Source organism: Megalops cyprinoides, chromosome 2 (assembly GCF_013368585.1).
Source record: "Megalops cyprinoides isolate fMegCyp1 chromosome 2, fMegCyp1.pri, whole genome shotgun sequence".
Lineage (NCBI taxonomy): Eukaryota > Metazoa > Chordata > Actinopteri > Elopiformes > Megalopidae > Megalops > Megalops cyprinoides.
In genome coordinates this window covers 32630989-32649659 of record NC_050584.1, presented here as the reverse complement: position 1 = coordinate 32649659, position 18671 = coordinate 32630989, and the positions used below count along the sequence as shown (strand labels likewise).

The window sequence follows — 18671 nt, the reverse complement described above, 5'->3', positions numbered from 1 at the left end:
TAAATGCAGTCTGATCAGAAAGTTGGAAAAAAGCGTAGAGCGTTCAATTTTATTTTACACCTGTACAAACACCTCACAGAAACTAGTTATTCATTTTAGATTGTTGTTTACGCTTTAAGCGGAACAGCCATACTCTCAAACACATAGTATACAGAATTGTTCTGAATATGCTGCATTTTTGTGTATTTACCTATTTACTGACCACAGAAGAAACATTAATGAACATTCTAAAATGGTACTAAGTAAAAAGTTACTTCATGGAACATTCGAGGGACATTTCAGACAGACATACCGACTGTTTGACAGCAGAACATATGGCCATAATACGGGGTAAGAATTTATTATATTCTCCCGCTCCTATGGGTTTTTGTCTACCAGTTAAATTCCTGTGGATGAAAACATGGCCAAAGATAAATTCAGTTTAGGATTTTCACCGTGCCTCTCCCTTTCTTAAAGACTTTCAACAAAATATGCAAGCCTTACGTTAAAAGGCTACTTTTCGCTGCCCTTAATTCCAGCCTAAACGGTTTTGCTCCGGGAGAAGAAATCTTTTCTAAAAACCTTCAAGAAGAGAAGGGCATTATTGTTTTAATCCTCTTACCAGCAGTCATTTTAAGACAGGGGTTTTTGGAGGCTGAAATGGCGTCTTCTCTCCCCAATCCTAACCTAAATCCTTCAGGGCCGGGAGAGATTCTAAAGGCAGTACCCTGGCATCTATTAGCGATCTCTCTAAAGGCTTTCCACCGCGCTTTCTCCAGCAGTGGCATGACAAAGCCGAAAAGCAAATAAAATGAACGCATGAGTTATTCAACTTACTATACCCTAAAGAAATTGATCCATGTTACCCAAAGGGCAATTTATGTGTATGTTTTATAGAGCCTACCTGAGTACAACATGAATAAAAGCATATTCACAAAAAAACATTTTAACTCAGAAGATAAAATGGTTTACATTACTCTCCATTTTTCTTATGTTATGAAGACTTATGTTTTGGATGTTATTTCTGGAAAAATACAATCTGTTTTCAGATGACAGAGCCGGATGAATCGAAGGAACACATGCCAAAGGAAACACTTGCATTCTATGTAAACTCTAGAACCTAATACTGCTAACGTTTCTAAAACTATTAACATTTTTTTACAGATCAGAACAATAAATGGACATAATTGACGGCTACATCTACAGTCATAGTGAAGCACCAAACATGGAAGAGGATTATAATATTTGATATAATTTTGTCTTTCTTGGCGACTAACATGAAAATCAACTGCTGTAAAAACATGTACTACTGCTGCTATGTTATTACCACGACCACCACCATTAAAATATAACAACAACAACAACAACAATAATAGTAATAATAATATCAATAATAACAATAATAATAATAATAATAATAATAATAATAATAATAATAATAATAATGTCTTATTACAACAGTTATTTGGTAATCGCAAACATTAAAACATGATACATGCTTGTCATGAAGGACTGTGAATCTGAAATTAAGTTTCAGTGTTGTTTTCTTCTAGGGTGGACAACTAAAAACAGATCGCACATGTCAGTACATGAATCTATATTTGGCGTATTGGTTGATGACAGCAGTATCTACGTTCAGATAAGATTTAGGAAGTATGTGGATGTGGGGCACAAGACTATGCAGAACGAGAATAATACCCTCCTTGTTTGATTGGCACAGCAGAGGACCACTGGAAATCTTGTATGACCTCACGAAGCGCTCTTTAAAATCCTTCCTCAATAGTTGGCCCGGTAGATGGCAGCTCCCTAGATCCTATGCAATTCAGTTAAACCACAGGAGACAGCAACACAGAGAGGGAAGCGAGGCGCTCCTGTGAAGTACTACGGTGTTGCAGATGGACCTGCAGACACTCCAAAGCGATTGAAAGCACGGACGGAACATAAGAACAGAGCCAACTGACTTTGTAGAGGCGCACTGCTGCATTTGAGATCAGTTGGGACAGGATAAATACAGTAATCGTCGAGGAGGGCTGGAAGACACAAGTTCGACACGGGAGGTAGGACCTTTTGAGAGATCACTGATAGATTGCTGTGAAGGAAGCGGACCATTAACTTGCAGAGTAACGTTTGATTATTAACTACTCGATTACTTTAATTAATTTCGTCATAGCCGTGTGTGTATGTAGCTAAACGGTATAAAATGGAAACTTTAACATTCCTAACTTCTGCCGTTTCGAACGCTTTTACTCTTTGTGCAAAACTTTTACAGGCAAGCATGCCATATTAACAATTTACAAGACTGTATCAGAGTAGCCTATATATCGAACATAATCTAGGAAGTTAGGAAGTTATGATTAGACTTTCGATTCAGTGACTTTGAGAATAACACAACTGGCCAGTTTAGCAAAGCTGAAAGCGGTTCATTCCAAAACCTAACTTTAAGAAATGAACACAAAGTAGCGTTACTTTTTGTGCCGTTGATTTCAGCGTGAATAGATAAGATTTCCAAATCGAAGTGCCATACAGTCACATCAACGTTTAGGTTAGGAAAAATGTTGTTTAAGAATAGGACTGCCTACCCTTTTACCTTTAAATCGTTATGAAAAGTAAAGGGCGAAGAGCATTTGGGATTAAATTTAATTTGAATACCACATTGTATTAAATAGTCCTGTCAATCGGCCAAGGAAGAAGAAGCAAGAGGATAGCCTATTTCATAAAACCCGACACATTATAAATAGGGTATAACCATACAATCAAGAAAATTATTCGAAAATATTTGAAATACGTAGTGTCTGAAGACGTTTTCCAAAAAATAATCATGTGCCTTTCTTTTCATGATTTATTTCGCATTTTATTAATATTCTACTTTATTTCCGTATGCGTTGGAAGTTTTTATGATTATTGTCTGTGAATGGGGGCTTGCAAAAGACTTTGCAGTCAGTTAGACGGTTGGCTATGCAAGCAAGGAAAAAACAAGTTTTAAGTTTACGTATTACGTTTACAATATACTCTGTCGAATTCATACATATATATTACCGTTAAGTTGATAACGACCGTGAAGTTTAAAATTTAAAAGGTGGCTCGTTCTCATAGTAAACAGAAATCGCGCACTTGTCTGGCAGCTGCAGGCAGTTTGGAAGCGTGAGTGGCGCTGCAAGGAGCGTGTCTTCAGCACATGCAGTGCTATCCCCGAGTCGCCTACAGGCAAGGCCTCTTTACAATAACATTTTCCTCATTTAACCGGATAAAAGAGTGTCACTGTAAATTCATCCAAATTTATACAATGGAGCTTTAATAACCCAACAGCACAGCTGGGGGCCCAAATGACACTGCCCAAGGGAAAGATGGGTGAATGGGCAAGATTGGAAGGACAGATAACAGATAACTAACCTATTTAGATAATACACCACTTTTAAAATAAAGAACCCTGTTGAACAACATCGTAATATTGACCGAACTTCGTGTTATGTCATATTTGATTAACACTCCAGTTGATTAATACTCCAGGCTATTTTTCCGTCAAACTAAAATATCTTGCTGAGGTTGCATGACACCCCGCCCCCAAACAAACACACACGCGCGCGCGCGCGCGCGCACACACACACACACACACCACACTGTACATCCGAGTCCGTTCTGATGATAAATGAAGAGCTCTGTAGTCGAACCCTGTTTGCAACTACATTAGATGGAGAACAAACGGGAGACCAACGTGCATATTTTACAGCAGTGATTTAATACATCTCAGCCACTTTCAGCCCGGGGCGAGAGGTTATAGGGGCACAAGGAAGAGGTACAGAATCAGCTTCCATTCAAGTCAAATACTTAGAGAGTAAAGTAAATGTATAGCAAAGCACCTTTTGTCCAGGCGAATTAAACTGCTCCCCCGCCTGCGTTACGATCACACTTATAAGACTGTGAGTCTTCCTTTCCTTCCATTCCCAATCAGATATTTTACCGTAGCACTGAGATGCTGAGTGAATTGCAATCATTACAGTATTTCAGTACAGCAAATAAAACACTGACTTTTCTGGGCATTGATCTGGCATTACAACACAAATTAAAACATTCGCACGACAAAATAAGAAAGATAGAGAAAAAAACACCATTACTAATTCATATCTAAAATATTTTCATAGATATTTTTCTTAGAAGGAGCATAAACTGATTGTTTAAAATGGAACTTTCAACTTAGTTAAAAATGAAAAAAATCGAGAAAAAGAATCTAAGCTTAGCTTATTTGGATAAAGCCGGTATTTAAATAATGCATCCTACCCGGTGGACAGCAACAACAACAACAACAATGATAATAATAATAATAATAATAATAATAATAACCTACATGTTGTACTAGTTGTACTTTACAGTAGTTGTAAGTTCCCCCTGTAGGTTTTCGCTAATTATAACAGGCTACAGAGAGGAAATGGTTTTACTCTTCATCTTTTTAGTCGCGACGCGATTACGCATTATGTCACATCATTACAAATTTTTTATTAGATTAAATTTGTAATTAAGCACGTGAAGGTGCCATAGTAGCAATAAGTACAAACAGAACTCTCTGAAAACATGGGAACGCACAACGGCAGTTTGAAATCTATTTAGCTGGAAATCATTTTATTTGATCATAAAAGTAAAAGGTGACTTTTTAAAATTTAATCTTATTTCTTATTATTCAACAACAAATTATTGTCGGTACACAACATGTTTAACAGACCCTTGAAATTGTTTCTTTGAATAATGATAAATGCGTATATTGGAAAAACTTAAGTTACCATAAGGTAACTTTGCTGTAATCAGTGGTTTGATTTGGTTGTGTAAGCCGAGATTCGTTGAGAATTTGCTCACACTTATTGATTGGCTAGTGGTTAAGTGCCCTATATTCACCCCTCAGGACAGTCCGCTTTTCTTCCTAATGAATCGTTGAATTACGCAACACGGGTCTTTTACAAATGGGAAAATGCTAATAATAATAATAATAATAATAATAATAATAATAAGAAGAAGAAGAATATATATATATATATATATTTGAAAACCTTTGAAAGTCTTAATAATATTTCTCAGTATTATTAGAGGATAAATTAGAGGATAATAAATAGAAATGTCAATATTAACCCCCCCCCCCCCCCCCTCCCCGTGTCATGCCCGTGAGCGCTTTTTTAGTGTAAGTAGTTTCAAATGTAAAACAATAATATTAACATTACTACTTCCTATTGGGACATGTTAATAATTATCATTCACTTCTAATATGCGAAAAGACTTAATATCTCAATTAATACAAATGAGCTTATTTGAATGTCCTCTTCCTTTTGGGGACTGAGGCTGAATTCATTAAAATCATATTATGCAAATTTAAGTATAAAAGGGTGTTTCAATTGTAAATTAGAACAGAAAGTGAGAACGAAACCGTGCTGGCTGGAAATGCATGTGTTCTGTTCACCTCTTATTAATCTTCCAGTAAACAGAACTCTAGAACAAATGTATTAATTCTTCTTGTAAGCTGAACGCATTTTGAATTTGAGGCGTTCTCATTCATTGCCAAGTACATTAAACAAGAGATTCATTAAATTTCTTGATCAAAATGCTGAATTATTCATAACCATTTTGTCTGTCTACTCGAGTGCCGGAACTTTTTAGCGTAAGCATGCAGTCTGTAGGCTGTACGTCTATCATTACACAACGGTGGTTTGAATAATGAGCAAAATATACCCGAGACCGGATTTTTTAATATTATTGTTCAATTAGTTGCAATGCAGCCAAATCCTATATATATGAAAAATATGACAATTTAAAAGATGTGAGCTCAACCCTTTCCTCATGTCCCCTGATACCTGTCGTGTATGGGAAGATTTATACATTTTCCTCGCGGTCCCTTAACAGTTCCAGCTGCTTGGTGCTCCCAGATAGGCTATTCCTTCTTGTCAAAGACCACGATAGTAATACATATCTAATCATGTCCCGCAGCGGTACATTTTATCTTTGCAAAACTATTAAATTCGTATTAGATTTGTTAACACTGCACAAAAATAATATTTCAGTTATGTTTTACACCCACCTTTGGATGACGGTATGTTATTGACACTGTATACTTCAGTTTTTGATATGCTGTGAATATTTGTTGATTTTGTGAGTCAAATTAAAATAAAATCTCAATCATTCAGATGCAGTGATTATGTACAGTATGTGCTGATAATCTGGTGCATTTACCCGTTGAATGTAATACCATTCAATATTCAATATTTTTAAGACGGAGCTGGTCACAAGAACAACCTACCTATATTTTGAATAGGCCTCGAAACTTAGTATATATTTTACTTGAAAACTATCAGGCTATCTGGCTATTTGGCTATCCTTGTTTGGTTGATATGAGCTTTACCAAAGATCGTTATAGAATTTCAGTTCCAGTTTAAAATAATTGTGTTAAAAGGAAGATTTTGAGGGGATTTGTGGAACTGCTGTCACTGCAAAAATGGTGTGATTGAATTCACCCAAAAGCACGTCACACTACATTAACTGACAACGAGATAATTATCCCAATTAGAATCCTGATGTATAATTAATGACTTGGGTCAATTAATAATATGAGGGATAAAGATCGTCTGAGTGGAGATACAAGGTTTTCCCTATCTCGCTCCAAAGGCGGTATCTTATTTTCTATTTACAGAAAAAAGAAAATGAAATTAGTTACTTGCCCTTTCGACTGATATTAATGGGGGCGTCAACAGGGGAATTTGTGCTTAGTACAATTTAGCCATAGCTGTACAACATCGTTCAGCTATCAAAACCGCCTATGACAACTGAAAGCGGAGACACTACGGTAGGTCAACAACATACAGCAGAGAGCCGGCAACAGAATGAGGAGAAGGCCACCTAGTAGTGATTAATGTTGTCAAGTAAACATTGCCTTAATTCGAATTCAAATAGGAGGCAATATGGAATGGAAGAACGGTTAGGTGGTACAGATAACAACAATAATAATAATAATAATAATAATTTAAGATTAGCAGTAATATTCCCACACTGCTATTCCCCATAGTTCAGACACTACTTGCATATGAATTATACAATTGTGCTTAATTATGTATAACTCACTTTTTACAGTTTTTTTCCTTTATAAAATAAGGAGCGGGAAATATTGTTGACTGTTGAGAGTAAATTGAAAGCGCTGTCGGGTAGGATCGGCTTCCCTGGCTGCCTAATGACGTATAAAGATGGTTTAACAATTGTAAACACAATTTGTCAGATGGACAGATATGCTATCCCCCGATAAACTACTTTTTAATTTCAGCATTAACAAAAAGCGTGCGTATGTTCTTTTTTTGAATCATTAAATATACGTGTGTCAGTGTTGCCAAGATATGCGCCCACTTTTAGAAGTACGATTTTATCAGACAGCTCAATGCTCTAAGACAGCAGGACTGTTTTAGCCAGGAAGCGAAAAAAGTTAGCGAAATCCAATAAATGAAAATGAGGAAACTGCTAAGTCAGGTCAATGTGTAAAGTGTCAGATGTAAATGTCATTTCTTTCAAAATAGTTTTGCTTACTTTTTCGAAGGTACCAGCCGAAATGCAGCACTATGGAGTTAATGGGTATTCTCTTCACGCGATGAATTCTCTGAGCGCCATGTACAACCTTCACCAGCAGGCAGCGCAGCAAGCCCAGCATGCGCCGGACTACCGTCCCTCTGTGCACGCCCTCACCCTTGCTGAGAGACTGGCTGGTAAGAAACAACAGTTTTTCTCTTATAGACTACCGCCACGTATGACTTGACAATTTTCTACAAGCATACTACGTACAACACCCCGGTGATCATATAATATTTTCATTCTGCAGATGTGTCTATGTAATATACCTTAATGTCAGGTAAAACCAAGTGTGTATTTTACAAGTGTGGACTTTGAGGACACAGTACCTTAGACTACCTTTATCTGCAGTTTACAGGTGTTTGTTGAAGCTTGTGGCATATAATTAGATCATTTAAGACACCCCATTACTGGCTTTGTCAATCTATCGTAACTATTCATAGTTTGTGCAGAATACAGCTCAAAGAGGTGGATGGAAGCTAGAAATAGGTAACTTCAGACCTGTTCATTCATTAAACTGGCCACATCTGTTCTCTTCCAACGGCTGTACATTTCAAGACATCATCCTTGAAGCTCGCTATGGCTCCCAGCATCGCAAGCAGCGCCGCAGTCGCACGGCCTTCACCGCCCAGCAGCTGGAGGCCCTGGAAAAGACCTTCCAGAAGACCCACTACCCTGACGTGGTGATGCGGGAGAGGCTGGCTATGTGCACCAACCTCCCAGAAGCCCGTGTCCAGGTACAGTGATGTCATGTCCCAAGCAAAAGATGGTCATGAATCATCACCCATCTGACAACTAATACAGCAAATACACTCAGTGGCTACCAGTAGGCCATGAGAAGGTGTAAACTAATAATCTAATAACTGTGATAGAAGAAATATGACAGGATGCTTCAAATGTTTGTGTATTCACAGGTACACAGGTTCACAAACAATCCCAATTTCTGTTCTGTATGAGTAGCCTCTCATGTACAAATTGGATGAGCTCAGTGTTACTATTAACAATGATGTAATATATCAACCGAAATGAATCTGGATCATTGTCTCATCTTTTATTCTGTACTATTGTGCCAGGTGTGGTTCAAGAACCGCCGTGCCAAGTTCCGCAAGAAGCAGCGCAGCCTGCAGAAGGAGCAGCTGCAGAAGCAGAAAGAGGTGGCGGAGGGGCCGCTGGAGGAGGGCAAGGGCGACCCACCCGCCACCATTGTCTCAGAGGCCCACACCCCTCCCCCTTCCTCCTCTTCCTCTTCAGAAGCGGAGAGGCCCTCGCACCCCCTTTCAGCAGAGTTGAGCGTGGAGGTGAACGTCACCTCAGCTGAGCAGTCTGGCAGTGAGTCCGCTGCTGAAGACAATGCTGACAAGGAGGAGGAGATGAAGCAGCTTGGTGAGGGGCCTAAAAGTGATGTTAGCCTGCTGCCTGGCAACAAGTCCCCACCCTGCAAACGACTCAGCCCCAAATCAGGTGAGGAGACGATCCATTCTGCAAATACATTTAACCTTCACAGGCTGGAGTAGACTCCTTCAGAATACTGTTGATACTTCTGTCTTGGTAATGTGTTTAAGTTGTTTTTGAGCTACCTATGACTGAAATATTAATAATTCCTAGAAAACTTAAAAGTTAAAAATGATCCAACTGAACAAAACAATTGACTTACTCAAAGGTCACCTCAAACTGTTCTCTGAACACAAAATATTACTTTAGCTCTGACGGCAAGCAAAATGGAATAAAAGACAAGCAGCATATTGTAAATTGTTGTTGAAGTTAAATTCAGTAGTTTTATCAGTAGTTCAGTTATTATTTAATACGCATGTCCATCTGGTGTTTGAAATTAATTATTATTCTTCTGGAAAGATACTTGAAAATAAATCTAAGGGGAAGTACTGGTGTACATGCTAAGTAAATGGTCCTTGTTAAACATCTCATAGAGAAACCTAACATGCAAACTATGGGAAACCAGAATGCACTTCATTTTTCACTGGGAAAATTGGAAGCTCATCAATCTGAATGAGTGGAGCAGGATATAGGTTTGTAAAAGCAGAGGTTGTAAAGTTTGTCCTTGATTGAATGTGATTAGTTTCCAAAGACCAAAGACCAGCATCTTTTCTCTCCCCAGGTTCTCCACTGAGCTCCTCATCAGTCCCTTCCTCCAGTGGTGTCAGTAGTGGGATTGCACAGAGCAATTCATACGCCTCCTCTCCGCTCAGCCTCTTCCGTCTGCAGGAGCAGTTCCGCCAGCACATGGCTGCCACTAACAACTTAGTGCACTACTCCTCCTTTGACATGAGCACACCCTCTTCCATGCCTTACCTGGGCATGAACGTCAACATGGCAGCACCTCTAGGCTCCCTGCACTGTCAACCCTACTATCAGTCACTGTCCCCAGCCCAGCAGGTCTGGAGCAGCCCCCTCTTGCAGGCCTCGGGTGGTCTCCCCAACCTCAACAGTAAGACCACAAGTATTGAGAACCTGCGACTCCGAGCCAAGCAACACGCTGCATCCCTGGGCTTGGACACTCTGCCCAACTGACGACAGGACTGCTGCCTAGCTGGGAACCATCCTCCCCCTTAAAACTTCATCCTTCTTCAACCCCAAACCAGCTACAGGATCCAGGACTGGTTCCCAAGCCTCAAACCCCTACAATTGCCGTCATCTCACCCCAATAGCATTGGGACTAAGTACTTCACCAGCTTTGTCTGATGTTAGCCTGGCTCTGTGCTTCATCAGAGCATACCACACAACCAAGAGAAGCAGTATTAACCTTTTGTGGAAAAAAATAATAATACAGTTCATTTCAAATGGGGAATAATCCAACCAAAACCATCATCATCCACATCATCCATTATTAAACCTAAATTTCTTCACGTCAGCTAAATAAGAAGACTTACAGAAAGAATGTTATGGACTGCTATATTTCAGTATTTCAAAGAGGAAAAGGACTTCCTTTCAATTCTTCAATGAACTCTTCATTGGTCATGATCAGAATGCACTGTTAGATCATGCTCTAAATCAAGGATCTATTCAGCTTTGTATATAGCCTCCCACGTTGGTTAACATCTCCCTGGTTTGTGTGTTTCACTCAGTGTCGCCTTCTGTGAAGAAGACTGTGAAGAAAATATTTAAACCTTTTTTAACTTCCCCGCTGTGGTGGTAAATAAAGGAGACAAAATGGAGTGGTGCTCGGTTTTTCATCAACAGATATTAATACAAAGAGACTGCCTTTGCAGCACATAGATGGGACTGTTTGCAGAACAATGACCAATAGATTAAAATTGCTGTGCCTACATTGCATATTTTGTCATTTTCTATCCCAGTCATGTATTTCTCGACTGTTTAATTGAATGTGACTAATTTATATGTTTCATGCATGGGTTTAAACCACATGGAGAATAGCCTGATAATGACAAAGACAATTCGGTGACTGAATATGCACAACTACATTTTGCCTTGGGCAGCAACAACTTAACACATCTGTGTTCAACTGAAATTCCAGTGTCCTGAGTAATGCAGACGCAAACACAAACAGCCTTAGAATTCCACAGCTCCACCATTGTAGGTGGATGAAGCTTTCTCTACCAGTCAACATGAGCAATACATTTATTATTTAAATAAATTGCATTTGATCTGAGCTTATATCCCCACTGCTCAAATTCTACATAGGACATTGATTTATTTTAATATGAACTGTATTTTCAACTACAGTGTCAGCATAAATAGCCACATGAGCTGACCTCTAGGTCCTCTGATGAGAGATTATGGTCATTGATAATGAAATCATTTTGTCAAAATGAGGGCCATTTTCTATACAAATCAAATCTTAACAACCTCCTTGAAATTTTGTCCAAAAATAAAAAAAAAAAATCAAATCAATTAATACAACTGGGATAGAAGGGGTAAATTAACCCCTTAACTCCGCCCTGCAGTTTCCCCTTAGAGTAGTGCAGGGCAGAAGAATACAGCATTTCCTGAAAGCAGAGCTCCCTGTTACAGCACTTCTAGGAAACTCTCCTGCATCAATCTCCTGCATGTCTCTCCTTGTTGAAGACTTTGAATTTGAATTTTGAATCCTCTCATATTATGTATATTATTTCATCTGTAAATTATGAAAAATATCTGTAAATGTTAATTGGCAGGGAATATTTAATGTTCTCATTTGTTGTAGACTGAGAAGTATAATTTTGGTGGGTGAGCCTGTAGCTCTCCTTTACTTACGATTGTACTGAGTTTGTGACAGCTCGCACCTTAACAGGAGATATGGTGAATTCTATAAATTATATTCTGGGTGTCTATGTAAGTCTTCCTGTTGATTTCTGTCATGGCTGTGATTCTGGAACAGGATAATCACACTTCATTCATAGGCCATCAGACCAAACGGTGAAGTTCAAGTGGGTGAAAAGTGATCTTGTTAAATAAAGGATTTCTTAAATTAATAAAGTAGGTTTAAAAGTGATATGTTGTAAAATCCTCAATAAAGTATTGTTTGAAGATATTTATATACAAGCGTTCTCCCCTTGTGTCTTTGCTGTACTGTACATTTCCTGAACATTTCCTCAGCAAACCACATTCACTTTTATAACCAAATGAACTGTATACAGTTGCTTAAGGGATCCCTTTTGGAGCACAGCAAACAGAAATATAACAGTAATTCCACACACCTGAGTTCCTGTGGTTTTATCTGTCAAAGAAAGGGAAGCATTTCCAGCTTTAATCCATTTTGAATAACACTGAAACCAAATTGGATTTAACATGGGCCTAAATTTATTTGAATTGATTACATTGTGCATTAATCTACAAAATATACACTTGTCTGTCATGTGCCAGTGAAAGACCAGTCTGTGCACTAGTGAATAGCTCAGTAAATTCTTGATATGATTGATCAGGATCTTAAGGTTCAAGTGTCATAGGCTGGGGGTCCACACTATGTCCCAGACTGATAAATAAACTTATATTAATATGAATGTAATAGGAATATTAAAGGATTTATTGAAAACTAAACAGCTTGGCCATGTTAATTATCTTTATCCACACCTGTCAGCTCAAAGCTCCACCAAAGATTATTATTACGCGCACTGTTTTTATACATTTTAAATTGTATTAATTTGTGGATATGCACTGGGTGGAAACAGACACATTTCATACACACCAATCAAAAATCCGGCATCATCAAAAATCCTACTCTCTGATGGCTGGTTGTTGTACAGTACAATCAGTTTAACATGGATACGAAGGAGAAGGTGCGTCTCCACAGATCTGCAGTCTCCACACAGGGCTGTCATCTCTTTGCTCGATGGCGTGGTGCTGACATTGCATGGCTCCCCTCAGGCCATGTGCGAATGAGATTCCTCTCACTTCATCATCCCATTCGGACAATCAGTCTCTGTGATTGAGCCCAGCCATCCGGGCCACACAGGGCCTGCCTCCCCTGTGCCTCATGACACCCTCTGCCTTCAACACCCAGGCAAACCCTCTGACCATATCATGTAAATGTTGAGATTTACTGTTCATTTCAATGATCAGTGGAACATAGGGGACTTCATCATCAAGGCAAGGAATGAAATGAAAAAAGAATGGTCCACGTGAGCCGAGTTTTGAGCACTGTAAAAATGCAAACCATGTAATATGTTATAATCCAATAACAGTATAGCATTCTAATAGTAAAGACATTACTAGACATTTACTTGCAGTCGAGCTAACACAGGGGTCGTACAACTGATAATCAAGTCACTACAACCTTAGCAAATAAGAATACATTCTGTAAAAGCCATAGGAACACAGTCACCTCACAAATAAAGTTGAAGAGCCCTTGTCATATATCCCTCTAACCAAACTAGGATGATTCTATCTTAATATGCAATTTCAAGGGTAATAGCCAACAATCCACAATAGCCTAATGGTGCGATCAGATTGAGATCTAATGCACAGCACAGTAGGACTCCCTGCCTGCCAGGTGATAAAAATGACAGTTCAGCCATTACATCTGAGAGGGGACCAGCAATGCCCTTTTCCGGGGGACATCAGAGCAATGGTAAGACCAGAAACAGCAGCGGCTTTAAAGAATTTTGTCCATTTCTCTGGCCATTACTCCACAGTGGAGGATATAAAGACAATGTGAGAATAGCGCCAGAGCCCAAGAATGATAGCTGCCAATCAGATTACTGGATAGCTGATGCAGGTGTACATGCAGGCCCAAACAGATGTGCTTTGAAGTACGGCAGCTGCAATGGTTTGTTCTTGGGAGCCAGGAATTCTAAATGCATCCGCTGCACTCTGTGTTATGGGTTTAAGGCCTAATAATGTTTCTAAGATTCCGTGACTCCTACAATTTAGTGATCCGGGCTTCGGCTGCTTATAGCCCCTATCCTAAGGATTAAAGGCAAACCCTCCGGACAGGGCTCGGTCTTTTCTGATGGTTCCACATCCCTTTCAGATGCGTCTATTCGCCAACTCCTACAACAGTCCCCCCTCTCTTTCCCCAGCATCTGCTGGTTCTGGGCTTTCCTTTCTTCCCTCTGGTGGCTCACTTGCCCTGCAGCCCTTATAGCCAAATTGGTTTACATTAAAGATATAAATACACTGCAAATGCGCTTAAACAAATACAGTAAAAATGCAGACAGTGCATGTCAGGATTATCGCCGGAGTCAGTGGGGAAAAAGGAGCATTTATGCAACACAAAGCCCAGGAGCCAGAATGAAGCCTGCTGATGCAGCCCGTCTCATCCACTTCTTGGAAAAAAAAGGAAAGGGGGATTTAGCATTTGCATGTCAGGCTGTAATTCCTGGCATTATATAACTTTATTGCCAACAGACAAACTCCCGCAGCACTGTGAAAGTGTTGTTTTGCATGGGTGTGCAGGCTGTGGTCTTACAGTGCTGGGAACAAAGGGCTTGTCTGAGAGAGGTGGCTCTCAGGGCTTGTGAACAGAGCATCCACACGGCATGGCACACATCACACGTGCGGCTCTGGAGTATGGGACCCACCTGCTCAGTGTGTTACAAACCAAGACTGTCCGGCTGTCCTGATAAAAGCAGAGCTCAGTAGATTTTTCAGAGGACACATGATATTGTTTGGGGACCCAGACAAAGCCTTGGCCCCTCTCTGTGGAGGTGTTTACACTGTGAGGGATTTGATACCTCCCCAACAAGATTTGTTAGAGTGGGTTCCAGCAGGACAGCCAGCCAGCTAACATGATGTTAGTGCAGATAAGATCAGCTCAATTTCTATGTAAGCCTGAGGCAAGTCTGGACACATGGGACAGCCTTGTTTGTGGCAGGGAGAGGACGAGGGGGAAAGGGTTTTGGCTGGGCTGGGGCTGGTCAGAACAACCATGTTGCTTAATGCTGTAGTTGCCAATGTAACACACAGTATTCACATGAAACAGCCAAACAAAACAGCACCCATCTTAGGGCCATAGTCAATTAGCTAATTTGATCAGATAACTTTGGAGAACATTGCCTTTAGTCACAATCTCATGTGTAAAGGTGGGGCAGACCAGCTTCAGAGGACCATGTGATAGGGACACTGTGCTCCTCACTAGGAATGTATTCAGGACAGTGTCAGAGGACCTACCGTGTAAAAATAAACAACATGCAATAATCTGTAAAAATTATACTGAGGGAAACCCAAATGCTGTTCTTGCAAGTCACTTAGTTCCAAGGCCCCTTGAGCCAGAGGTTAGTGCCTGCTAATGTGGCTCAGTAGGTACTTGTCAAGTAATTTGGTTCCAAACATTTAAAATTAAACTGTACCAAAAATAACTCATTGGCATAAATTTTTAAATTTCTTAAAGACAGAAAGTCCCACGGCTAACACTCTCAGCCTATTTGGCTTCAGCCCTGATTGTTCTTTTGTGATTCTCTTTTTGTCAAATAAAAAGGCTTCTGTCCCTCAAACAAAAGGAGAAATGCAGCGCAGACGCCAGTCTCCCAAGCAGCAGTGAGGACAACATTACTGCAAGTCCCATACACAGAGGAGGGGAGCTGATGAAAAAAAGGGAATGTGAAAGAATGAAAGAGAAAGAGAAAAAGGATGTAAAGAAAGAGAGAGAGAGAGAGACGGAGTGAGAGAGGTAATCTTGTGATATAAAAAATGTGTCGGGACATAAACTATCCCAAATGAATAAGTAGCCTATTATAGTGAAGAATGACAGCCGGGGGCCACGATTATGCTGCCATTATATCTTAAACAGCGTGGTTTGTCAAAATGCATAAGCCCCACTGAACTAAAGAGGGGGTGCCCACATTTGCATTCCACCAGCAATTGGTTACCTCCACCGTAGTTCCCTGTAATATCCAAGGCCTTTTTTTCACCAGATGAAACCTAATTGAATCCACCTTATTCGTATTCTTCCCCTCAGTGTAAATAAGGTCTGTTTCTCCAGGCCAGCCTTCAGAAAGAGGTCATGCTACCACTGTGTAATCCTCATAATGTGGTTAACAGCACTGTAGGCGGGATGCCGGATAGGCACCATAACTCCTCACAGCTTGCATGTAAACATAACCTTCACCCCCCCCCACCCCCACCCCCCTTACACTCCCACCCCACCCCAACAACATTCTGTCTTGCTCAAACCCAGCGCCTGTGGGGCGGGCAGGCAGATATGCGGATTTTAATGCGCTGAGGTCAAGTATTTTTGCACAGTGACAGAGTGCTCCCTCCCCAGCGTGCAAATAAAGGTCAGCCATCTTCCTCCAAAACCACAGTTATTCCTGCATCCTACCTCATCTGTCAGGTAAGCGATTGGCATACCATTGTCATGCCTCCAACTGCATCAGTTTTGTGATTTCAGCCTGGCACCCCCACCCTTCTACAGCTTCCCCATGAAGGCAATCCATTTCCATTGTTTTACAAGTGTCCTGTTACAGACTGCAGGTTACTCACAGACAGAGTAGCTTCTATAAATATCTGTAGAATATGCTGTTTGTGTGTGTGTGTGCGTGTGTGTGTGTGTGTGTGCGTGGCTGGTTATGTTTGTGTTTGTGTATGTGTGTGTGTGTGTTGCTGATGTTTCCATTCTGTGAGCACCCCTACTGACCCACAGTCTGAGACTCCCCCACAGCACTCCTTCCCCCGAGTCCCCTCGCGGAAAGCACTCACACCTCCACCAAAGGTTGTAACAGAGTGCTTGTCAGGGAAATTTGGCGCTCCATCAATTACCTCCCAGAACCTGAAGTGTGATTCAGTAAAGTTCATTTCACCATGCCTGCTCCCACCAAAAGCCAGTTTCTGTGCCTCTCACCTTTCCAGAATTATTTTTCCCATATTGTTCCAGGAAGGAACAGCACTGCAGCAGCCTGCCTGACTCGCTGAGGTTTCTAATGCCGTAAGACGCACATTATCCAATAAAGTCTGAAAAATCCAAGCCTGCAAATCATGACTGCAGCGATTTTATCTAAAGATTCCTTCAAATGGTAAGCCCTGGACAGAGTCATGCTACAGTAATTTATACTGACACAATGTTCGGTAAAAGTCAACCTTTGGATTTATTCATGTTCTTAATGTACATTTTGTGCATTGATCACCCATCCATGACAAAGGCATGTGTTTTCTCCTATCCCAAATTCAAAGTTTGTTGGTTCATTGTAAAACTTTCACCTAGTATTAAGTGACTGGGGTAACAAAAGGGCTAAAATGAAGTCAGGGCTTTGTGCTTTGTGGCTCTTGCAATATGGAGAGTACATCTAATTCCCAGTGAACCATCACAATGTACATCTGCTGCTTCCCCACAGAGGAGAATAGAGGACTGCAGGGCCTAGCAGTGACCCCAACATGACAACACATTTCATTTCTCCAAGGTCAGAGCCCAGGACAAGGAGAGGTCACGGCGCTAATCCTTTCTTCATTTAGGAAAATTGGAGCTTTTGGACACAGCCCATAGACGTAACCCATAGGAATGCCTGGTGTGCCCCATCCTGCAATCAGCAAATTATGAGGTAACTGCCAAGCACAGAGCATGGTCGGAACAGGTGACAGCGCAGCTCAGTGGGAGTTCTCACACAGGGTGGGACATGGCCAAGTTATTTTAATGGGAGTCTTTTCGTGAATGTCCTCTGGGATCAAATAACATGAAAGAAATATACAATGCCTCCAAAAGTATTTATATTTATATTTTCTGTCATGTTAACAATCCACTGACTGTGTAATGAGCGCATTATGGAATGTCGCATAGATATCTGTGAAAATGAGTATTATTACAACAGTATCATACAAGCCACATCTGGGTTATGTTTCTGTGTTCTACAGGATTAGCTTTAATTTAGCACCAGTATAAAAGAAATTACCAGAGGAAGAGCCATTATGATGTGTTATGTGTTATGTCTCCATAAGTGGGTTTGAAAGTCAGAGTACTTGGGAAATGATGCTCTAATAGGAAGAATACCTCAGAGAGTGGTATATATACATTAGTTTGTTCCTCACCATTGTGACAGGCAATAGAAGAATACCCACTGTTGTCTTTCTTTATGGAAGCTATTCTTCCCTGTGGTGCCAGCCTCAATATACAAAAACACCCAATGGTCAACTCAAGTGATTTGGTATAAACTTTACAGAACTCAGTCACCGACCCTGTCCTCATCCTTCAAGAAAAAAGGCCACTCCCTCTTTAATTTCCCTAGCCCTCCCCATACAATACACCCTGAGCTAGCCCAGAACAGAAATCACAGCGTACCATTCAATCAGTGTTTTTTTTCAGCCCCCCCCCCCCCCCCCCCCCTTTATGGTCCCACTAAAGGTTTTAGCGGCGAGGAGAATGAAAGCTGCCACTATAAGAAACCTTAGCCCATTGAGGAGCTGACAGGCACTGCCAGAATATGATCCTAATCCTGTTTCCAGCATTCTTTTAGCCTACTGGCATCGCAATTCTGCCACGTATTCTCCGAGCTGTCAACTCGGAAAATCCCTCTAATAGTGCATTGCCCAGATACACATCAAAGAGCTCCTGGAAACCTCTGGCAGCTTAGCAGCATAGCAGCACACGCGCGCACACACACACACACACACACACACACACACACACACACACACACACACAGAGCCACACAGCAGATTAGGCCTTTCTGAATGACTGATAGATTATCAGGATTTTGAATACTCTTGTACATATCCTTCCTTCACTA

The 18671-nt window shown here is 40.6% G+C and overlaps 1 protein-coding gene across 1 annotated transcript; it reads left to right on the top strand.

Annotated features, from left to right (window-relative positions):
• The first annotated feature begins 1788 nt into the window (after nt 1-1788).
• dmbx1b (diencephalon/mesencephalon homeobox 1b) lies at nt 1789-10743 on the top strand. The gene is made up of 5 exons (XM_036522179.1): nt 1789-2036; nt 7535-7700; nt 8122-8300; nt 8637-9024; nt 9677-10743. Exons 2-5 carry the CDS (start codon nt 7547-7549, stop codon nt 10087-10089), a joined length of 1134 nt encoding a protein of 377 aa, XP_036378072.1. The 5' UTR covers nt 1789-2036; nt 7535-7546; the 3' UTR covers nt 10090-10743.
• Nucleotides 10744-18671: the final 7928 nt, after the last annotated feature.